This window comes from Danio rerio, chromosome 5 (genome assembly GCF_049306965.1).
Source record: "Danio rerio strain Tuebingen ecotype United States chromosome 5, GRCz12tu, whole genome shotgun sequence".
NCBI lineage: Eukaryota > Metazoa > Chordata > Actinopteri > Cypriniformes > Danionidae > Danio > Danio rerio.
In genome coordinates, this window is record NC_133180.1 from 8,102,501 (window position 1) to 8,129,718 (window position 27,218).

Consider the following 27,218-nt stretch of genomic DNA (forward strand, 5'->3'; position numbering starts at 1 on the left):
TTTGCATTTACTTTCCCTACTGCATGTGGAGTCACATAATCCCGCTTTGTTTAACCTTTTTTTCAAGGCTGATTTATACTTCTGCAGGCACTTTGCAGCCACATCTGATCTCTGGTCAAGTAGGACGATGGACCTATTCTTGAGCCTTACTTTTTACTACATTGACAATGATTGGGAAGCTGCGCCAGAGATTCCTTGAGACCGCAAATTTTCCGTCACATTAAAATTTTTATTTACATTAAAATATTTGTTTACAGAAGATGCAAGAAATGCACTTTTTAAAATATTATTTTATTTAGAAGAGATGCTGCTTATTTTCTACTTTTAATATGAAAAACATTGAAAACAATTTATTTTGTTTCCAAAATTGAAGTGCGAGCTATTTTCACTTTTTTTTTTGTTGGTTTTAGGCAATGTGTGTTTCAATTTTAGTTGTTCAACAATCATAGATAGTAGGTAGTGTGTTTACTTCAATTATTTTAAAATCAAGTAATGCACCATTCATTCAGAAATCTCTCACTTGTAATATGTGAGCTGATTTACTGTACAGAACTTGTCCGTGAATTAAATAATAAAATAAATAAAATTATCATTCATTAATCATAATCTAGTTCAAATGTTAAGTTAATTCAGATTTTGATTTGAGGCCTAATCGCCCAGCTCTATTTGTCAGTGTTTGCATATAAATAAAGAACGAAACTAATTATAGAAAATGAACAAATTAAATATATAAGTCAAGAAGCATTTCCCCAATTGAGGTTCATTATGGATACGTACCCCTGTATACATTTCTGGAGAGCCCCAAAAATGTCCCAGGAGCTATGTTTTTTTCCAGTTTTTTTTTTCGCGAAGATGCCGCTGTGTATGTTTCTTCAGATCTCAAATACCTCGCCAGTGCCATTTGCGCCTGCTGTTCTACTGTAAATTCATCAGAGACTGCTGTCGACTGACTTACTGACCGATCTTCCATCCCTAGACCCTTCCATAAACACAACCAATAGTGTTTTTAATAGCACAGATTGACCCAGAAGCCGTCAGCGGCGTCATGCCACCCCCGTAGCGTTTGCTTTAAAGACAAAATTCAGCTATACATAGATCTGGCTACATAATTCTCACACTCCAGAAATGTATACTGGGGTAAGTATTCACAATGAGCTGGTGTTCCATTTTCTAGTCTTTTTTTAAGAAATTATTTGCCAAAACTAAGCAAGTTTTTCCTTAAAACAAGCAATAAAATCTGCCAATGGGTTTAGGCAAAATCCACAATGGCAGATTATTTTGCTTGTTTTAAGAAAAACTCACTTCATTTTGGCATTTACTTTCTTAATGTTTTCTCATCTAGAAAATGCTTCTTGATTAAGGTTTTTTAGATATTTAGACTAGAAACAAGACAAAAAAATCTAATTAAGAAAACCTTTTGTCTGACTGTTCAAAAACATCAAATCAGACTATCTTGATTATTTAGCTTGCTTTAAGGAAAATCAATGTTTTATTTTGGCATATTTTTTCCTAAAACAAGACATTGGGCTCTATTTTGACGGTCCATGCGCAAAGCGCAAAACGCAGGGCGCAAACGCTTTCAGGGCGTGTCAGGATGCGTTTTTTGCTAATTTAAGGACAGGAAATCTGCCATGCGCTTCGGCGCATGGTCTAAAAGGGTTGAGTTTATTTTTTTAATGAGTTATAGGTGTGTTTTAAGAATAAACCAATCAGAGTCTCATCTCCCATTACCTTTAAGAGTCAGCTGCATCCAACAAAGAGCGCATTCGCTATTTACAGGACGCAAAGTAAGTCTAAGTGGAAAAACTGAGCATTTCACAAGCAAACAGTTAACAGTTTTTATTAACAGAAAACTGTTAAACAGAGCATCTACTGCGTGAGAATGAGAGATAATGGATCACTTTGACTCTTGGATAAGGAAACCTTTACGCACAGACATCAACTAGTCTATGAATAAATATTTTGGTTTGTTAAGCGCAAATATTCATTTCAAAACTATTTCTAAATTCAGTTCTAATTTTCCAGCAAATGAATAAATGAACAATAATAACAAAGTGTGCTCAAAAACCTGAGTTATATCCTAATACACATGCTGTGCCCCTTATGGTCTAAAACCTGACAGGTGGGCAAATCTAAGCTTGTTTTTAATAAAACAAATATAAATATGGATATTACGCGCCAGCAGTCCGCCTCAGAACGCCTTCCTTTTTAGACCAGAATGCCTATGGGCGCACAAATGAGCGCTAATGCATTTGCTATTTAAACAGCGTAGCGCAACGCCTCAAAACGACTCTTGCGCCAAGCTTTAACTACCAAAAGACTACTGCGTCACGCCTTCCGCCACACTGCGCCGGGTGTATGATAGGGCCCAATATGTTTTGCGTGACTAGAAAACGCTTCTTGATTTAAGAATATTTAGATTAAAAAAAAGATTTTAAAAAACTTGGTAAGAAAAGCTGTTTTTGCAGTGTAGATCTTTTGTTTGGCTGTTCAAAACAGACATTATTCTACAAATGAAGCTCTATTAACTCTAAGCAATACATAAACTATTTTTATTATTTTTTTTTTATATAAAGCCTAACCAGGGACGAAGGCTGCAAATTAGCTTTATGCTATATGCCCTATGTAAACAACATCGGTTATCTTTGTATAACAATGTCAAGTGTATTGTCCCTGTAAAATAAACAAGCAAATAAAAAATTGGATAAAAGCATTTATTTAGCTTCATGAAAAGATCCTAGAAAAGTCAAATGAGCAAATGCATAATCTAATCAACTTAATTTGTGCTAAAATACATAAACACCATGCTTGCTAGCTTTGCTATGGGAGGCAGAGTGAGTCAAAGGAACTAATTGAAAATGAGATGTACTGTATGCATGGATGAATTGTGCACTACAAGATCTATAATGTGCTTTTTGAAAACAGACTGAGGGAATTTTCATTTCATGCTGATTTAAAAAGGAAACAACAACAAAAAAAGCTCTTTTGTAAGCAGAGGATTGCGAGCTGGAAAGGGTTTTTTTGGCAGGTTGACCACGGTCAAGTGGGAGAAGAGCTTTCATGAAATTCATTAAAAAGTTTCCAGCTTGTAATTATAAGTTTGACGAAGACATGAATGGGGGGCTTTTTTACTAGCTGGAAACTCATAATTACGGTAATTTTGACATGGTGTGAATGCATCATTACAGTCCTCGCAAATTCTTTTTCTTTTTCTTTTCAGCACCTTCCAGCAATTAATTGAACAAAAACAGCTTGTACAAACTACAAATGTTGTTTTGCAGATCATTTTAGCCCTAGGTGTCTTTTTTTTCATATTTTTTTAAACCTTATTTTAGAGTTTTATACAGCTATGTAGCATTACGTTTGGTCAATTTAGATCTCTGTGCCAATTGCTTTAAATCCTACAGTTTATTTTTTTATTTATTTTTTTTACATTTTTAAAAAGCTTATTCTTGAATTTTATACAGAAATCTACCTTAAATCTTGTCGCCAAGTTTTTGGAACAACAAATAATAACTTGACTTCTAGTGGATCATTTGGTAGCAGAAGTGGCCTATATGAAAGGCATAGGCACTGCAGCATGCTTTGAGCACATCAAGCCATATGAGACCTGTGCACGTCAAACTGTTCATCTGGATCTAATCTCACTATATTTGTTAAATGTGATATTTAATTCATCTTGTTGTCTATATCTAGCGACATTTTCCCCTGATTTGGTCTTCTGAATCTATTACTTGTTCTCAGGTCATGTGTTTTGGCTGAGTGCAAAGATAAGTTAATGTAACAGCGTACACTGATTCTGCACATTTGACTGATCGCTTGCATTTTTTCCTATAATATATAATCTTGTTGTATGTTATACTTTTATAATGGCCATCATTGATTATTAAAGCTGATATTCAGCAAAAGAGAGGGTATGTTTCGTATTTTCAATGATAATGAAAGGAGGCAGTTATGTTATAGACTCTGTTTTGTTAGAACTATGCATGAAGATGACACTCATATTAATATGTAGCTGCATGACGCCTCAACATTTTTGGTGTCTGTTAGGTTGTTAATATCAAAATGAAATTAGCAGTTCCTTCATGTTTTCATTTTATTGTTAAGAAATTGAAACAGCCTGGGTGATCTGAATGAGGTTATACAGTGCACTGTTCCCTTTGAAGATTTACCCGATGTGTCCTCGGGAGTCTGTTTTCCACATCAAACTTGCGAAGTCTGAACTTACAAGGAGAGGATGCAAGACTGAACTATGTGTAGGCTACTTAATATCGAGGGAAAAGCCCCAATCAGAAAGGCGAATGTCGGCAGCCCCACCTCCGTTTTCAGATGTCTCCGTTTTCCCCCATCCACACTGACACAGAGCAGCAGCGTTTTAGAATTAAAACGGCCCCTTCAGCAGTTTCAACTTTTCACTTAACAGAAATCATGTACAGTACACTATAGAACAGGGGTGCCCAAATTTTTCTTAAGAAGGGTCAAAAACCAAACTTAATTGAGGCTAGTGGGCTGAAGGTAAATATAGTTGCTATAAGTAATTTGCTAATTTAATATTATTACATTTAAAATGACTAGAAAACATAGCTTTATCTTAACTAATACATTATAGTGAACGTATTACAGTAAAAACAAAACAATCTAATTTTTAAGAGAATTACACTAGTTTTAGCCTTGATTTGCTTGTTGATGTCTTCTGCATAGTTCTCTATCTAGGGCTGGGCGATTTTTCCGATTAATTAGAATTTACATTTTAAGACGATTTAATTTTGAATCAAATCAAGAAATCGGGATTTTTAAAAATATATATATATATTTAATACATTATAATGGCACCAATGCGCTTTGGTTCACTCCATGAAGCAGGCAGCACACCAGAAGCATCTCTCGGCGCCGCGCAGCACCACTCAGCGCCATGGATTTTAGAATTCTAAACAGGTTTCTATACACACACCGGCACCGCCCAGCCACGATTCAGGATGCAGGTCATATTTCAGCCGCGCCACAGAGCGCCATATGATTAGTTTCATGTTAAATATCATGCAAATGTGCGCGTTTGGTGTGTGATAGTTTAAACTGTCATGTGCACGCCGTGTCGCGGCGCTTCTGGTGTGCGACCTGCTTGACTGCCTGTTAAAGCGCAAAGTCATGTAGGATTTTACTTTATTAGTCTGAGTCACAGCTTTGTGGATTGTCAAGACATCCCTCATCAAGTTGATAAACTCGATCGCAACATGTATGAAGGACGTAAAAGCCTGCCATGTGAAAAAACGCGCCGATTTTTGGTTTGAACACGAGCAGAGGTGAGGGCCTGTAGCAGAGAAAATGAAAGTACCCGCCCCCATTACGTCATTTAGTGGACCTAGTTGACAACCAGACAGATCAGGCAGCATAATACAGAGAGTGGAGCAAAGCGCATCAAATGATCGATATTTTAAAGGGGAAAAAAGAAAAATAGATTCAATATATTATTTTATATTAGACACACATCTGGTACTTGTATTTGCTCCTGCTATACGTCCACAACTTCACACATTGGGTTAAATTAGGCTTTACAGTTTCCAATGTTCAGTCTTTTACTTCCACTGTATCTTTTTAAGAAAAAGGCAGCAGCATTACAACCTGTCATTTAATCAGAAGACAAAGCCAAAGCTGAGCTGACAGCCAATCTTTCCTAGGCTCAGCAAAACTTGCAAAAATACCTCTGTCTTTCTGCAACTGCAATATTTACACATTTATTTTTATTCAAATCTTCAGCAACGCTATTTAACTAGTGAATTTGTTTTACATTTATTTACACCTAGACCAATTTTTGTATGACATGGCCATTAAAATTACAATGTTCCTTAACCAGATGTTTTTTTAAGTTACTTTTAAAGAGAATGTTACTTCAGTCATGTTGTTGTAATGTTTTGAGAAGACTAGTAACACAATAAAAAAAAATCAAAATTGAAATCGTGAATCGGTCAAACTTTATAAAAAACTTAGATTTTTTTTTTTTCCAAATCGCCCAGCCCTACCTCTATCCATTGCGGGACAGTATTTACATTTTTAAAAATCTGATTCATTTACAACAGAGGTGTCCAAACTTGGTCCTGGAAGCCAAAAACCTGTATAGTTTAACTCCAACTTTCTTCAACACACCTGCCTGGACGTTTCTGGTATACCTTGGAGAGCTTGATTAGTTAGTTCAGTTGTGTCTAAATGAGTTTGGAACTAAACTCTGCAGGACACCGGCCCTCCAGGGCCAACTTTGGGCAACCCTGATTTACATATTTTAATTTCGGTTTGCTTTTTTGTAGCTCATCAACAAAGCAAACAAACTGCATCAAATTAGATCTCTGTGTTAAAGGCATTCGTCCCAACCCTCTCTATCATTCACTCTCCTCTCAGATGGGATGGCAGGCCAAACTAAAAATTACAATGGGCCAACTTTGGCCCACAGGACCTAGTTTGGGCATCTCTCCTATAGAATATAAAGTCACGGTGCAGTGGAAAAGGAATTAACATTGTATAAGACTCCCATAAGCTTGGAGGACTGCATCCATACATACATTGAGTCACTGCAATGACTCAAATCACTTATTAAAAAAGTCATCTGGAATGGCAAAGAAAGCCTTCCTGCAGGACACCCAGAGTTCATCAAGATCATTTGGATTCATCTTCAATGCCTCCTCCTTCATCTTACCCCAGACATGCTTAATAATTTTCATGTCTGATGACTGGGCTGGCCACTCCTGGAGCACCTTGACCTTATTTGCTTTCAGAAACTTTGATGTGGAGGCTGAAGTATGAGAAGGTGCGCTATCCTGCTGAAGAATTTGCCCTCTCCTGTGATTTGTAATGTAATGAGCAGCACAAATGTCTTGATACCTCAGGCTTTTGATGTTGTCATCCTCTCTGCAGATCTCTTGCATGCCCCCATACTGAATGTAACCCCATGCCATGATTTTTCCTTCACCAAACTTGACTGATTTCGGTGAGAATCTGGGGTCCATGCGGGTTCCAATAGGTCACAGGTGTCAAACTCAGTTCCAAAAGGGCCGCAGCTCTGCACAGTTTAGTTCCAACCCTAATTAAACACACCTGATCAAACTAATTGAGTCCTTCAGGCTTGTTTGAAACCTACAGGTAAGTGTGTTGGAGCAGGGTTGGAACTAAACTGTGCAGGGCTTCGGCCCTCCAGGAACTGAGTTTGACACCCCTGCAATAGGCCTTCTGCAGTGTTTGTGATGATTGGGATGCAGTTCAACAGATGATTCATGGGATCCAAATGATCAACTAGAGGGCAATTTATTATGTGTTTCTCTTACAACTGGGATCGGCGACAAGACTTTTATTGTAGAATTACATTAGGTCAATGTATATAATCTATTCACAACCTAAATAGATGAATAAATAGTTTAGTTTTCATCTTCCAATTTTTCAACACCTCTGTCACAAATTACTTTAAATACTACAGTTTTTTGTTTGTTTGTTTGTTTGTTTGTTTCATTCATTCATTCATTTATTTTCTTTTCGGCTTAGTCCCTTTATTCATCAGGGGTCGCCACAGCAGAATGAACCGCCAACTTATCCAGCATATGTTTTACGCAACGGATGCCCTTCCAGCTGCAACCCATCTCTGAAAAACATCCACACTCATACACTATGGACAATTTAGCCTACCCAGTTCGCATGTACCGCATGTCTTTGGACTGTGGGAGAAACCTGAGCACCCGGAGGAAACCCACGCCAACACGGGAGAACATGCAAACTCCTCACAGAAACACCAACTGACCCAGCAGGAGCTCAAATCAGCGACCTTCTAGCTGTGAGGCGATCATTATACTCACTGCGACACCGTGACATAGTTTTTTGTTTAATTTTTAGTTTTTTAAACCTTATTCTTGAATTTTGTACAGAAACATAGCATTGCATTTGGGAAATTTACTTGCAATGATACAGTGTTTGCTAACTTATAATTTATTATTTAATCCAAATAGTTATTGATATTTATTTGATGTTACAAAATCAGTAATAAGCACATTAATATACACATTTTCAAACTGATTGAAATGGTATAAATAGGTGAAAAAATAAAACCTCAAATCTACTTTTAAAAAAATCTACTGTACAATATACAAACATAAAAATAACATCATAAAATGTTGTTTTTCTAGTTTAAAAAAACGGTCATGCACAGTTAAAAGTGATTTCTAGACTTTAAAAAGTGAGTAAACCTGTTGCTTTAAAGTTATTAAGTAAATTGTCTGTTCATAATTATAAAAATTAAGTTGAGTTGACTTAACAGTTCAAAGTAAAGTCTATTTGTCCCTTTCGAAAGCTGAATTATATTTTCGCCTTGTGCCGCGTCGCGGACCTCCGTTGACTGTGTGCGCACCTCACGAAATGGACGAGGCTTTTATACTTGGTGTTCACCATTGAGATTTTTTTTTTTAAGTCAGGGTGGTCAAAAGAAACCAACCATAAAGTCAGACAAATAAACAGAAGTAGGAAGTTTCCGGAACTATCAATAATATCATTCAATATTTTTATACTAATTATTTTTTTTGTATAAATTATTTTAATGATCATAAAGATTTTAAAACCATTCAAGATTTGTTGTATAACTTGCTTTTGTTCATATCTTAGACCGTTCTACCTATTATAGTTTATTAAAATATAAATGACAACAGAACATGGGTTAATCTACAAATATATTTTTATTTTGCCAAGAATAAAAGCAAAAAAAAAAATACACTTACCAAAAAACTGACTGTTTTCACACATTACTGTCTGGCTAGTTTGTGTCCTGTACTGATATGCTAAAAAGGCAATAAAGGTCCAACATTCCTGATCATTATTACCAATAATGCCCCCCAAAAAACAGGGCATTTGTATATTATAAACTGATAGGTTTTAATATTTCTTTCCAGTCATCAAAGAAATAATTTGTGACTTCATTTTAATTTTGTAACTATTAAATAGTTTTAAATTCACAATTTTCATATATACATCAGTGTAAAACCTATAAATGTTGGACAAACATATTTTTTAATTGTGTATTAAAACCACATGGGTCTCCACTTTTGCCATGGCCTCTCTTTTTGGTATTAACAAATTTATGCCTCAAGTTTTTCTAAACTTTTTAACAAACCCTTTCCTGCTTTTCCACGGCTGTTGTAATTTCTAGTCAAGAACTATTGGCCATCTGGTTATCTCTATGATCATGCATGGACGAATATAAAGATGTCTGTACAGGTGTACCTGTGTCAGACAAAATGTCTTCAAAGTTAAATGTGGCGCTGCGCAAACTGTTTGCTCGAGTCTTAAAAAATTGTGTGCGCTCCTTCAGCCGAAATCATGTCACATGCACCCAAAGCGAAGCTCTGCAAACACCGCGATGACGTCACAGTCACCGCACACTCAAGAGAACCTGGGACACGTCGAGTATAAATCAGCCTAAAGGCAACAAGTCTAGTTATTTTCTAAAGTAATCGCAAAGCAAAGTTCCACACAATTCATTCATATTGTACCGACACAAATTAATAAAGTTAATTTTGACACATTTAAGAGGATTGAACACAAAACAATTAAGTTGTCTCAAACTAATTCCAAGATGTTCAGCTCATTGTATGTAAGAATTTTTTAGAAAATATTTTTTGGAGTGAAATAATTTGTTCACTTTCAATCGATTAACAATTTTCCAAGATTTTAGCAGATTTTTTGTAGCTGTATGTTATTAAAGCGTAGGTAAAATTATGGTTGACCTCTCGAGCTGGACGATGGAGATTTTTCTGAAAGTTAAGTGCCTCCTTTCACTCACCTATTGTTTAAAAAAGCAGCAGAAACGGACTTTTTCAAAGAGTCAAGCCGTAATTTGTACCCTATTTATGGAAAGTGCTTTCACCACTTTTCTTTGCTGCGTTTCCTTCAGCGCTCTCCATTGTGCTTATTATTCCTCATAACACCAGGTCCAGCTGTGATAAATTGCTGTATGGCGTGTTGAAAATGTGTTTTAGCAGTGATTCATGCACTTCAGATGCTCACAGAACTGAAGCAGACATCAGTCATGTTCGACACAGTGTTATTTTCACTTATATAAATTGTAATACATTTAAATGAATTTAAATTTCACTTTAATCCACAGCTTCTTTCATTATTCAGTTTTTTTTTATACTGAAATATTTTAATTACTCTTTAGAATACTGAAGATTTAAAATGAACTTTACTTTTGACAATTTTATTTCAGGAACTTTTTAGTTTAGTTTTTTGTTTTGTTTAATTAGACGTAGCAAAATAATTCAAGCTAAACTTATGATAAAAACAAACAATAATAAAATCACTACAAAGAATAAAGTTTGCTGTTCGTTCAAGCTACTTATTTTAAATAAGCTGAAACAATTCTTGAGATTCTTGAGATTTTTTTGCAACATCTTAATTGTTTTATGTCCAATACACTTAAAACGATTAAAACCAATAATAACTTAATTCCTTCATATTACCCTTCACATTGGCCATATCACCCTGCAGCCCAAGAGCAGTTACTCACTGAAGCCTGGTTAGTACCTGGATGGGAGACCACATGGATTGCTGTTGGAAGTGGTGGTAGTGAGGCCAGCAGGGGGTGCTCAACCTGCAGTCTGTTTGAGTCCTAATGCCATAATATAGTAAAGAGGACACTATACTGTCAGTGTGCGACGTCTTTCGAATAAGTCGTTAAACCGAGGTCCTGACTCTCTGTGGTCATTAAAAATCCCATGGCACTTCTCGTAAAGAGTAGGGGTGTAAGTAACGTTGGTGTACTGGCCAAATTCCCTCCATCGGCCCTTACCCATCATGACCTTCCAATCATCTCTATTCACTGAATTGGCTCTATCACTGTCTCCCCACTCCCCTTATAGATGGCGCTGTTGTCCTGTGGCTGCCGTCCAAGTGGATGCTGCACACTGGTGGAGGTGTGGGGAGACCCCCCTCATGATTGTAAACCACTTTGGGTGTATGGAAATACACAATAAATGTGCTATAACATTACCCAGACACAAATCAATTGTGTGGAAGCCAGCATTTTTTACAGTATTCAAAATTAATAATAATTGGTTAAAAATATGTATTAAAAATTGCTTTAAGAAAAGAAAAGAAAAGAAAAGAAACGAACACCAAATACATAATGACTGGATGTAAAAAAAAAACATGTGAAATGAAATTGTGAATGTTTATTTAGCTTCTAAGAAAATAGTTAAATATAAATAAAAATGTAATTGCATGCAAATTTGTAAATGCATCTGTCTAGCTATACACATAGTTGATGTATTTTCTTTTTCTTTATACTGTGTAATAATTTATTCACGACCAAAATAAAAAAATAAAAATACATATTTTTTTAAATAAATAGTTATTTCTGTTTTCCAATGTTTAACATCTCTGTGCCAATTACTTTAAATCTTACAATTATTTTATTTCGTTTAATTTGATGTAGTAAAATAAATCAAGCTAATTTTGTGACAAAAACAACAAATTATAATGTCAAAATGAATAACAATTGGTTTAAAAATACTAAAACTCATAACAAATTCTTTAAATAAAGAGGAGAAAATTAATAAACATAAAATACATAATAAATGGGGAAAAACATGTGAAATTAAATTGTAAATGTAAAAGGGTTTTATTTCACCTTCTAATGAAAGGGTTAAATATAAAAAAATATGTACATGGATGAAAAATTGTAAATGCTTCTATGGTTTCTGTACAGCTATAGTTAAAGTATTTACCTTTCCTTTATACTGTGTCTAATAAGGTATTCACAACCAAAATAAATAGTTTAATTTCCATTTTCTACATCTCTGTGCCATTTATGTTAAGGAGCTATGCATATGTATTTACAGAGGAAGGAAAAACAATTTTATAATGTTTTTGTCTGTATTTTTTTTTTTTTTTTTACTGTAAAACATTTGAATGTATATTATTCTATAATGAATTGTTATTTGCCTAATAAATGACAATAGACTACAGCTTTTAATTTAAAACTTTTCCTATTTTTTTTCTATCTGTCAAATGATGTAATGAATATATATATATATATATATATATATATATATATATATATATATATATATATATATTTTTTTTTTTTTTTTTTTTTTTTTAAGTTTTTCTTGTGGCTGGCAGGGCATCCGCTGTGTAAAACAAATGCCAGAATAGTTGGCGGTTCATTCTGCTGTGGCGACTACTAAAATAGAGACTAAGCAGAAGGAAAATAAATGATGTTATTAATTAATGAATTCATTATTGTGTTTTTTTTTTTTTTTTTTTTTTTTAAAGAAGGAAAGTTTGGAATATGTGTGAGCAGTTGTGTGAAAAAAACTGTAATGACACTTTGTACGTCTTCCCTTGCTAATTAATCCACATACATACGCACAAACACACCCAGACAATCTGAGTGCCTGTCATTTTGACTGAGAGCCTCCTTCAAGCTTTTCTAGAGTCTCTCACACACAAAAACACACACGCAAAACAACATCACGGTGTCAGAATCTCTGGCCTCCCGCTGATCATCACTTCGACAGCAGCTCTGGAGGTGTGTGTGTGTGTGTGTGTGTTTAGTGTCTGTCACACATATCAATTACTCCAGCATCTGTAAAACACTCCGAGTCAAGCGCGTCTCAATGTTTAATAGCTTGTCATCGTTTTGAAAGATAGAAAATGGTCTGTTTTTGCATCTGGAGTGCCGAACCGCACTCATTCTTGACCTAGATTCCCAGAGCATGAAATCTGTTGTGCTCCAAAAGTTTTGATTTTTGCCGTTGTGAGTTTGTGGGTGAAGCCGTCAGTGCTGGTAATGTTTCGGTTTTCGTCCTCCAGATGGATGATTTTTGTCATGCGAGAGCTTTGGTGAATATTATACTGCTGTGAAAGCGTCGGACCAGTTCTGCCTCTGTAGAAATACAGTCCGATGTTTGTGATTTATTTTCTTTGAAGGTTTATCATGTTCTCTGCTTCATTCTGCGCTCATGAACAGCCTTAGTTGATATCTCTTTAAGAGGAAGTGGTATGCTTCATTTTACATCATGTAAAGGAAAAAATCTCAGATGTTTCTAGAGTGTGTGTGTGCAGTTTCAGCCCAAAATACCACACAAATAATGTTTTCTAACTCTTTCCCTGCTAAAAAATCCAGCTTAAACCAGCCTAGGCTGGTTAGCTGGTTTTAGCTGGTCGACCAGGCTGGTTTTAGAGGGGTTTTGGCCATTTCCAGGCTGGTTTCCAGCTATTTCCAGCCTGGTCTTAGCTGGTCAGGCTGGAAAATGACCAGCCAAATCCAGCTAAAACCAGCTTGTCTAGCCTGGATTAAGCTGGATATAGCTGGTTTTGGCTGGACTCCCAGCTTGGCTAGGCTGGTCAAGCTGGTTTTAGCTGGTCATCTCCCAGCCTGACCAACTAAGACCAGGCTGGAAAGGGCTGGAAACCAGCCTGGAAGTGGCCAAAACCCCTCTAAAACCAGCCTGGTCGACCAGCTAAAACCAGCCAACCAGCCTAGGCTTGTTTATTCTGGATTTTTCAGCAGGTTTGAAATGGACCCTTTTAGGCTTTGATATTGATTTGGCATTTTGGTGACTGTCGCTTTAAATTTAAATTTATTTTAAGATTGTGCTCTTTTTAAAAGAGGGCGGAGCTACAAATGCCTGTGTGTCAGCATAGTGGCAGATTCAAAAACAAGACTACGTCCTATGCTAATGAGGGAGAGATGGACACTAGTGGTGCTTCTGCAGGCTGTTTTTATCAAGTGTGATTATAAACTAGGGCTGCACAATTAACATTGTGATCTTGATTCGACCCCCAGAATACGGGTGTCAAACTCAATTTAGCTTAGAGGCAACATGGAGGAAAATCTATTCCCAAGTGTGCCCGACTGGTAAAATCATATTATATATAACTTAAAAGCAACAACTTTAGATTGTTTTCTTTGTTTTATTACAAGCAACATAAAGCTGGAGCGTGAGGACAACACGATCTCACAGCAATTTATAACCTGTTGATTTAGTGGCTAATTCATATGAATTTGTACGATCTCATTCGTACAATTTTGTATGATTAGCTTATCCACCAATGACTTTAGGGGTATGTGTTGGCTGCCACGCCTTTTATTTATATCGTACATATTCAAATGACTGAACCCTAAACTAAACTAAACTGCCAAAACGTAAAATAGGTCAGAGAATACACTGGCGTGGCTTTTTCAATGTGTGTGTGCTGGTTTCAGACATTGCCAGGGATATAATGTCATTTTTGGCGAACAGGTGAGATATCTGAGAAAGCCAGACAAAAAAGGACTGCAGTATGCATTACAGGGGTATATTCACCACATAATAGGCAACCGATTAGAGAATAATTCAATCAAAATTGAAGCTAGCTTAGCCTAGCCGCCTCATACGCTAACCATTCAACAGCTTAGCTCATGCTCAGCAGGAGAGGTGACATTTAAAGATAATCTATTAAAGATACTAATGTAACCGTGATTTCCCTATTTTTAGCCAAAAAGCCTGATAGACTATTGTTGTGCAATAAAATATAGCATTACTAACGGACGAGGAAACACACATGACAGTGCTTTACACAGTTTATTCATAGATAGAACAGCCAGAAAAGGAAACTGATGGATTTGTGCCGAAAATTAGCATCATTGACCCATAACACATAGCACATGTACAAGTACAATGCAACGAAATGCAGTTTAGGTCTAACCAGCAGTGCAATAGCAGCAAGTGCAGTTCCATAATCTTTTGCTGTGGTTGATGCGCAGTCGAATCTCATCCATTTTGTTCACCAGTGACCGTACATTGGCGAGAAAGATACTGGGTAAAGAGAGCCGGTGTGGTGTTAGCTTTAGCTTAGCTCTTAGCCCGCCTCGCTTCCCCCGTCTTTGTTTACGTTCTCTGCGCGGTCTTTGAGCACTTCCGCAGGGCGCCCAGCCCGGGGTGTTTTGGGGATCTCATGGATGAGTCGAAGATTGCTAATAAAACTGTCCGGAATGCACAAACCAATATCCAAAAGCTCCTGTCGGGTATACGATGTAAAGGCACAAAATGCAGAAACTGGAGAGACCCTGAGCCTCGCGTTGTGCACGCGCTGCCATCTTGGATCGTGAAACTTATTCCTGTATCCTGCACTTGCTGCTATTGCAATGCTGGTTAGACCTAAACTGCATTTCGTTGCATTGTTCTTGTACATGTGTAATGACAATAAAGTTGAATCTAATCTAATCTAATCTAACAATGTACAGTAAGTTACCTATTAATGTCAATATGTCAGTGTGCTCTTTATAAATGACTGAAAACAGCCGCGGGTAAAGTATATTGATCGCAAGTGCTCAGTTTGTGATCATATCTCGTTTTTTTTCTGTTGATTTGTAATTTCAAATATTCGTAGCTTGAAATAGATGGAAATATGAAGATCAGTACAGTTAGCAACAGATTTTCAATAACTCATATCATTATGATCTATATTCACTATTAATATGACTAACGTTAAGTTACTAATGTTCATAGATATATACATTAGATCTCGCCTACCCTGTTGTTGTCTATTGGAAGAAATGCGTCAATAGAGACGCCATTTTGGAACAGGGTAGCGCTCCTTTGAAATGAATGCAGGACCAAGGTGCAGTGGAGGACTGTGGCCATCCAAAGCCAGAGATATACACATATACACATATATCTATGATCGGGAGTTTTCCTGGATGTTAGTATGCAATTTTTTTAAAATTATGAAAATAATAATTTTACATCACTTTTCTACATTGATGGATCAGTGATCGCACTGGCATTCCTGACAAAAAGCTTGTGTTTGTGTGTACAGAAATGTACTATCCTCCCTCCCTGTTAAATTTGATCTAATCCGTGCCCAGAAACACACCTCCTCCCCTGCTTTCACTTCTCATACTGACGGAGGGAGCGATTAGTTTGTGAATGAATCCCCGTTATGAACGACTCCTTCACTAGCCGACAATAATACAAGTTTCTGGCACCGCAGCATCTCGTCATATTTTTTTTGCATTGTTTGCTGATTTTATTCAACAAAACTAGCATAAGCCGAGTGTTTAGTGCGAGTTGGAGCTGCTTTGCCTTACGGTGAATGCAGTAGGCTAAGTGACTGTATCATCATCAATAACGTTACCTGTTGAGCACAAAAGTTTAGAACATACAAAAATGTAAAAAAAGCTTGCCTTTGAAATGTTTTGACTGTGCTTTGTTTTCAACCCAAGCTCATTCTGTAAACGTAGCCCCGCGGACGTTTCTGGAGACCGCAATTTACGTGGCCGGGGGTATGTACGGCCGTGTTTATTTTTTTTCGAGCGAACGCTGCGGGGCGGTGTGGTGCCGCTCCAGTCCTCCTCTTCGCGCTCGCCGGCAGACGGCTCGTCTCTGAGTGAAGGGCTTTGTCCACTTAGCTCACAGCGTTGCGTCGGCGGAGCAGAGGCCCCGGAGGACGAGGAGGAGCCGGCCGCGGGGACGAAAACCGGGATCGAGTCCGGGGAACAGCGGTTCCAGAAATCAGGTAAGATGAAAAACAGAATCCGAAAAAATAAGAGCGAGAACGCGGCGGGATCCGAAAATGCGGTCGAAATCGAAGACGAGGGCTTTTGCTTTTTTTTTTTTTTTTTCTGGATGGCTTTTGCAAACCGTCGCTTGGGTTTAGGGAAGGAGAAGGAGGAGGAGGAAGAGGAGGGCGGCCAGGTCGGCCGATCTGGCGGCTTTTCGCGCGAGAACAGCGCGGGCGCGAACGGCGCGTGCTCCCGAGAGGCGCCCGAGACGCGAAAAAGCGTGCACAGCGGCCTCTCGCGGATCCGCGAAAACAAAAAACGCTCGAATACGTACCTCCCGGGACTTATCTGCAGAAATGTCCATGGGGCTACGTTTCCACAATGAGCCCGGGTTGTTTGTTTTCTTTGTTCGGTCATTTCTACATCCCCCGCTAAAGTTCCACATATTCACGTAATAACACTGTCTTGACTAGTGCGGTTGAATGACATTTGTCCTGGGAGCACTGTACCAATGTGGCGGCGCTATTGACGCATGCTCAGGGTCCCTATGCGATATCTAGTGTATATATGTATGACTAACGTTATGGCGAAGGCTTAAACGGAGCATTACTCACAATATCGAGCGAAAAAAAGGAATAAGACAGCTGTGAATTATAACCAGCTTTGTGTTTTTGTAGGAAACACAGTTTAGATGTGTTTAATGTAAGAGGTGTGTGAGGTATTGTCGTCTGTCTATCACTGAATGTGTCAGGAATATCAAAACAAAACCAACTTATCTCCGCTCCTTTAGCGCCCCTCACACAGCTTGATCCACGCTGGCATTTCTCCTCTTGGGTTTTAGGTTTTGAAAAAGGAAAATATTATACCATCCCGTCCAAACTTTAAGGAGACCGGGTATCAGATTTGCACAATCCATATGCACTCACGCGAAAGCTTGACAGAGCCCCTGCACGTAGCTACAGTTGCTAAGCCATGATTGGTCGGTGGCAGTTTGTGGGCGTGGCTTAGCAAAAGGTCAGTTGTTCTCCTATATTGTATAGTAGGTATGGCGCAAGTTCTAGGTATAAGGTAAGTAAAAAAAAATCTCTAGAAATTTGCTTGTTTATGGACATGGACGTATGGGTGTTTGAGTGTGTGTCCGTGCTTGAGTGTGCATGTATGTGTGGGCACGTCTCAGACACTATCAGATGCTTAAGAGCAGATTTTCCTCCAGCTCTTGCTCCTGTCATCATCATCCTCTCCTCCTCATCACAGTGGATTTAGTGACTCAGTGTTTTGGGGTTTGGTCTTTCGTGAGCGATGTCACGCTTCAGATCAGCTCGCTAATACTGGGCCATGAGTTAACTTGGGCTCAAAACACAAGGGTGTGTGTGTGATTTGTTATACTGTGGGTTTTAGGTGCTTTGGTATTTAGTGCTATTTGCTAAAGAATAATTGTTTCTCCTGCTCTGCGTTAAGGGAGAGTTCATCCAAAAATGAAATCATTTCATCATTTACTCATTTACATTTATGAATATTTCAATTACTCAGCCTCTCATGTTCTTCCAAATTTTGAAGACTTTCATCTTTCAAACACAGAAGATTATACTGAGATTTTTTTTTTTAATTCTGTGCTGAACTACTGAATGCATTTACGAATCTGAACAACGCCAAAACAACTTTGGCAAGTGATTGTCTTTACTTGTAACCTAGCAACAGGGGTGTTGTGGTGCTTGCAGAAATAGGTATGCGCTTAAATAGTGCTCTAATTTGTTTGCTTGATGGATTGATTAAACATTGTATATACATACACACTCACTGGCCGCTGACCCATTTTGCCTTCAGAACTGCCTTAATCCTTCGTGGCATATATTCAACAAGGTACTGGAAATATTCCTCCAAGATTTTGGTCCATATTGACATGACAGCATCACACAGTTGCTGCAGATTTGTCGGTTGTACATCCATTATGTGGATCTTCCATTCCACCACATCCCAAAGGTGATCTATTGGACTGAGATCTAGTGACTGTGGAGGCCATTTGAGTATAGTGAACTCCTTATCATGTTCAAGAAGCCAGTCTGAGATGATTTGTGCTTTATGACATGGTGCGTTATCCTACTGGAAGTAGCCATCAAGATGGTTACACTGTGGTCATAAATGGATGGACATGGTCAGCAACAATACTCTGGAAATCTGTGTTGACATGATGTTCAGTTGGTATTAATGGACCCAAAGTGTGCCAAGAAAATCTCCCCCACACCATTACACCACCACCAGCAGCCTGAACAGTTGATACAGGGCAGGATGGATCCATGCTTTTATGTTGTTGGTGCCAAATTCTGACCCGACCATCCGAATGTCTCACCAGAAATCAAGACTCATCAGACCAGGCAACGTTTTTCCAATCTTCTATTGTCTAATTTTGGTGAGCCTGTGTGAATTGTAGCCTCAGTTTCCTGTTCTTAGCTGACAGGAGTGGCACCCGGTGTGGTCTTCTGCTGCTGTAGCCCATCCGCCTCAAGGTTGGACGTGTTGTGTGTTCAGAGATGCTCTTCTGCAGACCTCGGTTGCAGTTATCGAGTGGTTATTTAAGTTACTGTTGCCTTTCTACCAGCTGGAACCAGTCTGGCCATTCTCCTCTGACCTCTGGCATCACCAAGACATTTGTGCCCACAGAACTGCCGCTATTTTTCTCTTTTTCAGATCATTCTCTGTAAACCCTAGAGATGGTTGTGCGTGAAAATCGTAGTAGATCAGCAGTTTCTGAAATACTCAGACCAGCTCATCTGGCACCAACAACCATCCCACATTCAAAGTCACTTAAATCCCCTTTCCTCCCCATTCTGATGCTCGGTTTGAACTGCAGCAGATCGTCTTGACCATGTCTACATGCCTAAGCATTGAGTTGCTGCCATATGATTGGCTGATTAGAAACTTACATTAACAAACAGTTAGACAGTTGTACTTAATAAAGTGGCCGGTGAGTGTTTATATGCACTATTGACCTTATCATGTTTTTTCAAAGTTAAAAGCTGCTTTTATCTATTTTTTTGCTTTTATTTATTATTTTAGCTGAAATAAAACAAATAAGACTTTCTCCAGAAGAAAAAATTATTATAGGACATACTGTGAACAATTTTTTGCTCTGTTAAATATCATTTGGCAAATATTTGAAAAAGAAATAAATAGCAGGAGAGTCAATCGTTTTGACTTGCACTGTACTGTATATTGAAGATGGGGTCATGTTATAAGCTCCCTAGTAATAAGTGTTTAGTGGAGCATAGCTGTACACAGGTGAACATCGCTTGCATTTAGAGGGTGAAAATCTCAAATGTTTTTGAATTCTCAGAGACGGAGAGATGAGGCCGCGGGCTCTTTGTCTGTATGGCCTCGTAATTCTGAAATGAAGAAGATGGAAAGGAAAGGGAGGAATCTTCTTACAGCTAATCTACTCCCTCACATGAACATAAACACGCACACACATATACAGAGAGAGAGAGAGAGATATGTAGTAAGTTAATAGCAGCAGAGGGGGTGACAGTTTAAGAGCTTCTGTGTTGTTCTCCGAAAGAACATCAATGTGTGTGTGTGTGTGTGTGTGTGTGTGTGTGTGTGTGTGTGTGTGTGTGTGTGTGTGTGTGTGTGTGTGCGTGCATGCGTGAACTTTGTAGCAACATTGTGTGTGACTCATCGTTGCAGAATTAACTCCACAACAAATTTTCAGGAGTTCACACTTAGATAATGCTTGACTATTTTTGCAGGTTTGGCATGCTGTCCCGGGATAGAAGCCTGAGCTCGGAGATACATGAGCCCAAGGCTCCCGCCTGGTTATTAAGCATTAGTAGGGATACGAGATCAGGTAGTTCTCGATAACTTCCCAAGAATAGGCCGCCAACTGCGCCGGTTTGTATGTATTAGGTGCTTGTGACTTTTGTTGCATGTTTTTTGACTGTGGGAGGAAACCGGAGTAAACCCACGCGAGCACGGGGAGAACATGCAAACTCCGCACAGAGGGTGTCGACTGGCTCAGCTAGCGTTTAAACCTAAGACCACCTTGCTGTGGGTCAACAGTGCTAGCCACTAAGCCACCGTGTCGCCCGAACTTAGAATTGAGGAGGAGGGAGAAGGGATGGATGGGGAGGTTCCAAACTGAAGATGAGGATTGTAGTTTAGCTGGATATTTATATTGAATTTAGTGATAGGGATCAGCTGTAGTCAGATTTGGCTGTCTTGCTCGCACAAGCTTTTTCAACTCCGCCTACACATTTTCTATAGGATTGAGTTCAGGGCTTTGTGATGGCCACTCCAAAACATTCACTCTGATGTCCTTAAAGCACTTTTTAACCAATTTGGCAGTACGCTTAGGGTCATGGTCTGTTTGGAAGACCCATTTGTGGCCAAGTTTTAATTTCCTGGCTGATGTCTTGAGAAGTTGCTTTAGTATTTCTACATAATGCTATTTCTTCATGATGCCATCTATGCTGTGAAGTGGACCAGTCCCTCCTGCAGCAAAACAGCCCCACAACATGATGCTGCTGCCCCCATATTGATTCTGGCTTGTTGATTTTCCCGTGTTGTCACACAAGAAAGCAGTGTGTTTGAGGTTTTCCTTCAATACTTTTCTACAGTTGTGCCTCCAATTAACTCAAATGTTGTCAATTAGCCAATCAAAAAACTTCCAAAACCTTGACACCATCATCTGAGCTTTTTCAGAGGCAGAATAATCTTATGGTATGTAAACATTTGACTTCAAAATCTCAAAAAAAAAAAAAAAATCTCTCATTATTCTGCAATTAAGCATAACAGAAACAAATGTGATAATCCTAACTTACCTAAAAGAGTAAAACTGTAGTCGCATTAACATCTGACTTTTTTTTTTAAATGATGATGTTTCTTTTTATACAGTGTATGTAAACTTCTGGTTTCAACTGTAAATGCCAACCTGGGTGACACTGTGGCTCAGTGGTTAGCAGTGTTGCCTCACAGCAAGGAAATAGCTGGTTCGAGTCCTGGCTGGACCAGTTGGCATTTCTGTGTGGAGTTTGCATGTTCTCCCTGAGTTGGCGTGGGTTTCCTCTGTGTTTTCCGGTTTCCCCAACAGTCCAAACACATGCGCTATAGGTCAATGGAATAAGCTAAATTGGCCGTAGAGTAGTTTGTGTATGGGTGTTTCCCAGTACTGGATTGCGGCTGGAAAGGCACCCAAAATATAAACAAAAACATTGTAAAACATATGCTTCAATAGTTGGTGGTTCATTCCGCTGTGGCCACCACTGACAAATAAAGGACTAATGAATGCCAGCTTGAAAATTGTATTCTGACCCTAACCAAAAAGGCTAGTGATTGCATAAATGTAGTCGTATGTGTTTCATTCATTCATTCATTTTCTTGTCGTCTTAGTCCCTTTATTAATCCGGGGTCGCCATTGCGAAATGAACCGCCAACTTATCCAGCAAGTTTTGTCTTTAATTATCTCATATATAATATCCTGTTTATGCTTGTAGATTTGATTTCTGCACCTTTTCCAAAGACCCACTTCACTTGCTTTCTCCAGATTGCTCTGCAATGTCTGAGAAATGCGAAATCTTCCCTCAGCAATCATACAGAAACTTTTTAATGCATTTATATTTATTCATTTAGGAGACGCTTTTCAAGGTGACCCAGAAAATATGCTAAATTCTGTGATAAATCATATGGAGTCAACCATATTACCAGCACAGTAATACCACAAACAACTGCAGTACTGCACAGAGTCACTTTATTTCAAACAGCAGAAAGTGGCTTTGAGTTAAGAAGAACACAGATAATCCTCGGTTTTATTCTGAAAAATGAAATGAAACTCTTTAAAATGAGCAGTAAACAGGGTAAATTACCTGTGGTTTGTGACTGTATATGAGGAAAAGATCATGTACAGCTATACTTTCATTATTGCTAAATAATGGGTTTCTCTTGCAGTGCAATATCACTGTGTGCAGAGCACCCATGTTTACCAAATAAAGCAGTAAATAGACATGAAATATTGATTTGGGTTGCAGTCGAAGCAAGAGTGCAGTCATATGATAGAGAATATACAGGAAGAGTAATAATTCAGGAGGGCTAATAGTTCAGACTGAACTGTACATCACATCTTGCCCATCAGTGTATTTCAAGGCACTTCAGGGCATTGTTAACATATATAATTGTGTCTGTGTTTGTTTTGGTAGTGAACGGAGGCTGGTCGACGTGGACTGAGTGGTCACCGTGTAACAGTCGCTGTGGGCGGGGCCTTCAGAAACGGACACGGAGCTGCACCAATCCCGCACCACTGAATGGAGGCTCGCCGTGTGATGGACAGGCCATCCAGAAAATCGCCTGCACCTCCGTTTGCACAGGTAAAACTCTGAAGAGCTTGAGTAGTGTGAATGGCAAGTTTGTGGAACCATGTGCCATTCAAATGATAGAATAACTTGCAAGCATCCTTGATTTTTTTTATTATTTATGTAGGACTCTAGATCAGTGGTCGCGGGCACATTTTCAGTGGGTCGCGAAGTGTGTGATCAATAAAACAACAAAAGTTAAATTTTTTACTTATTTTGCTTAGATAGGACTTTTATTTTGAAATGCGCGTGCGACAAACGTACTGTTTAAAATGTGAAATTTCATTTAATTATAGCAACAAATATGTTTAGTTTAGTTTAGTTTAGTTTAGTTTAGTTTAGTTTAGTTTAGTTTAGTTTAGTTTACAGTAGTTTAAAACTTTAATAATCCCCTTGGGGCAATTCATTTCGACATGGTGGTGCCTCACATATAGTATAACAAAATTAACACACTTAACACAATAAACATCAACACTTAACAACAACATAGTCCATCGATTAACTACATTTATTACGTAACCTAATTGCTTCAGGCACAAAAGTAAATTTATAACAATTTGAAGCGCAAGTACGACCCTGAAAATGTAAAGTGTGAATTTACATATATTGACGACAAAAAAGGCTTAAAACCTCAGTGTGTCATATGAAGTGAGGTGCTCTCACAAGACAGCATGAAACCTGCTCAATTAAAACGACATTTAGAAACCAAACATCCCAGTTGCAAGGACAAACCTGTGGACTATTTTCAAAGACGACTCTAAGAGCTAAGAGCATCACAAAAGGGCCTAACAACTTAATGTTTAAAACAAGTACAGGCACTCTAGACATTTTACTGTCCTCACCCTTGTGGCAAAGGCCAAGAAAGCCCACACAAAAGCAGAAGAGCAAATAACTGGTGAATATTATAAAAATGGTTATGATTATGGGCGAAGCAGTGGCGCAGTAGGTAGTGCTAACGCCTCACAGCAAGAACGTCGCTGTGTTGCTGGTTTGAGCCTTGGCTCAGTTGACGTTTCTGTGTGGAGTTTGCATGTTCTCCCTGCATTCGAATCGGTTTCCTCCAGGTGCTCCAGTTTCCCCCACAGTTCTAAGACATGCGGTACAGGTGAATTGGGTAGGCTAAATTGTCCATAGTGTATGAGTGTGTGAATGTGTGTGTGGATGTTTCCCAGAGATGGGATCCATCCATCCATCCATCCATCCATCCATCCATCCATCCATCCATCCATCCATCCATCCATCCATCCATCCATCCATCCATCCATCCATCCATCCATCCATCCATCCATCCATCCATCTATCTATCTATCTATCTATCTATCTATCTATCTATCTATCTATCTATCTATCTATCTATCTATCTATCTATCTATCTATCTATCTATCTATCTATCTATCTATCCATCCATCCATCCATCCATCTGCTGCGTAAAAACTTGCTGGATAAGTTGGCGGTTCATTCCATTGTGGCGACCCCGGATTGATAAAGGGACTAAGCTGACAAGAAAATGAATGAATGGTTATGATTATTTTAATCATTTTACTTAAGTTTGCTGGTTTGTTCTGTTCAACCGAATCAGTGTTAATATTTTATTAACAGTTCAGGTTAGTTCATGGTAACTTAACTTTGCCTTAACCTAACCACTGTTTACAGTATTAAATATTGTTTATTTGTAAGTCTTGGTGATTGTCTTATGCTTTATCTGACTCCACTTGTGTATGTTAACAAATAAATACAAACGAATTATAATTCCTAAAATTATATTCTAGTTCCTAAAAATTTGGGTCGCGGCTTGATTACCATGTAAAAATGTGGGTCCCATGAGCAAACCATTTGAGAACCCCTGCTCTAGATTATGCGTATTATCAAAATAAACTATGATCCTGCCTTGATTTTTAATTATTTCATTAGTAAGGTCTGACTTTGCTTAGACAAAAGTCTTGTCATTTAACAGAAATAATGTACACTTTAGAATATAGTGTCATGAAAAAAGAATGAATATTGTGTCTGACTCCATCATGAGCTTGGAGGACTGCATCCATACATCTCTGCAATGACTCAAATCACTGATTAATAAAGTCATCTGGAATGGCAGAACTGCAGAACTCCCAGAGTTCATCAAGAGTCTTTGGATTCATCTTCAGTGCCTCCTCCTTCATCTTACCCCAAACATGCTCAATAATGTTCATGTCTGTTGACTGGGCTGGCCAATCCTGGAGCACCTTGACCTTCTTCACTTTCAGGAACTTTGATGTGGAGGCTGAAGTATGAGAGGCAGAGCTATCCTGCTGAAGAATTTGCCCTCTCCTGTGGTTTTTAATGTAATGGGCGGCACAAATGTCTTGATACCTCAGGCTGTTAATGTTGCCATCTACTCGGCAGATCTCTCGAACGCCCCCATACTGAATGTGACCCCAAACCATGATTTTTCCTTCACCAAACTTGACTGATTTCTGTGAGAAACTTGGGTCCATGTGGGTTCCAGTAGGTCTTCTGCAGTATTTGTGATGATCGGGATGCAGCTCAACAGATGATTCACAAAAAAATCAACCTTCTGCCACTTTTCCAAATGATCATCTAGAAGTCTAGTTATTATTTGTTGCTCTTATAACAAGAGTTTATGTCAGGTAGTAGAGTAACATAAAAAGTACAAAAATAAATCAATAAATTGTTAGCACAGCAGTTTTTTTTAGTGTTATACTATTGATAAATCTTAAATATATAGCATCGCATGAGTAACTGAAATGGAAATAAAATAATAAAAGCTAATATGTTTGTTTTTTACTTTTTAATTTTAATTTTAGTAATTATGTTGTGTTTTGTATTTTTACATCAGCTAAGCTTAATTTTTTTTTAGGTTTTTTTAGATTTCAGATTTAGCTTCAGTACTTTTTGCACAACATTTATATTTTCATTCAAATAAAAGTTTTTTTTTTTTAATATTTATTTACATTATTTCACTTAACAAAACTTTTTTAATGCCATGCACATACCAACAGCAACATGCCAAAGCAAGTGTACGTTTTCATCAAGTTTGTAATCTGAAACATTTCCGTCATGCCGTAAGCACACAGCGAGGTCAGCTCATAAACCTGAAACGAACACGATGAGGAATTTGCCTCATTTTCATTATTTGCCTATTTTTCCCTCCTACGTTGACATATTTCCACTTTGCAGTCGCCTTTATCCAAAGTGACTTCCAAATGAAGAATTCCTTCCATAAACAGAAGGTTGGAAAAATCGCCTGTGAGACTATTGAATTCCAAGGGAGGCATTCCTTTCATAAAAACTTCATTCTTTTCTGGTCCGGTTTGAGTTCTTCGCCTCTTGATAGCATCAGACAAATGCATCTTTTTCCAGGCCCATCAGTTCAGCTTTCAAGCTAGACACTTCCCCTATTCTGTGGCCCCTAGGGGCCCCCAAGGGCCGAGCACATTTCCATTCCTCCTGCTGCTGCTGAGAGTCAGTTCGCTGTGAAGAAGGTGAGATTAAAGCTTGTGCACCCAGCAGGAGAGATGCAGCAGTCAGACGCTAATGACTGACCCACATACTGCAGGATACATTCAGGCAAACTCAACTACTCAAGATCCTTCATAGCCAGGTTTAAAATAGAAAAGCTCTACTGTAATACAGTAGCAACATTTCTAAATTTACTGTTAATTACCATAGTTCATTAACTCAGTGCTAATGCACCAAACCAATTAAAGTACTACACTGCAAAAATGCGTTTCTTACTTCGAGTTTTAGTCTTGTTTCCAGTCCAAATATCTAAGCATTCTTAAATCAAGAAGATAAGAAGTCAAAATGAAGGGAGTTTTTCCTTAAAGGGGCCCTATTATTCTCCTTTTTACAAGATCTAAAATAATATGTCTGTATGGTGTCCCTGGAGCTGAAGTGGGCAAGCTTTTAAGACCAGAGGGGTTTGAACTGCAGCAGGTCATATTGACCATGTCTACACGCCTAAATGCATTGAGTTGCTGCCATGTGATTGGCCGGCTAAAAATTTGCTTTAACGTGCAGTTGGACAGGTGTACCTAATCAATCAATCAATCAATCAAGCCTTTATTTGTCACTACACTTTCGTATAGCGAAATTGGACCCCCCAGACCATACATCACAAACAACTTTTCAAGGGAGACAGATCTTAGGAGGCAGCATTTAGAAACGAAGAAAGATACATTTGGACAGTTAGGCTAAAAAACACCCCCTCAGCTTGCCCTTGATTAGGACAAAGTGAGAAAAGGGAAAAAAACAGCCCTATCTTAGCATAAGCACACCGGCAAGACACAACATAGACAGAGGGGATGGGAACAGGGGTAATGGAAAACAGTCCGTTGAGTGCGGGCAGCCAACTGGTCCAGCA

At 38.4% G+C, this 27,218-nt stretch overlaps 1 protein-coding gene across 11 annotated transcripts in view; it reads left to right on the forward strand.

Annotated features, from left to right (window-relative positions):
• Positions 1-27,218, forward strand: part of unc5ca (unc-5 netrin receptor Ca) — a 467,777-nt gene that overhangs the window by 351,016 nt on the left and 89,543 nt on the right. For all 11 annotated transcript variants that reach the window (XM_073951925.1, XM_073951920.1, XM_073951922.1 and 8 more), the window contains one exon: positions 22,702-22,869. In XM_073951925.1, coding sequence (XP_073808026.1) covers positions 22,702-22,869 — 168 coding nt within the window. The remainder of the gene's footprint in view (positions 1-22,701; positions 22,870-27,218) is intronic.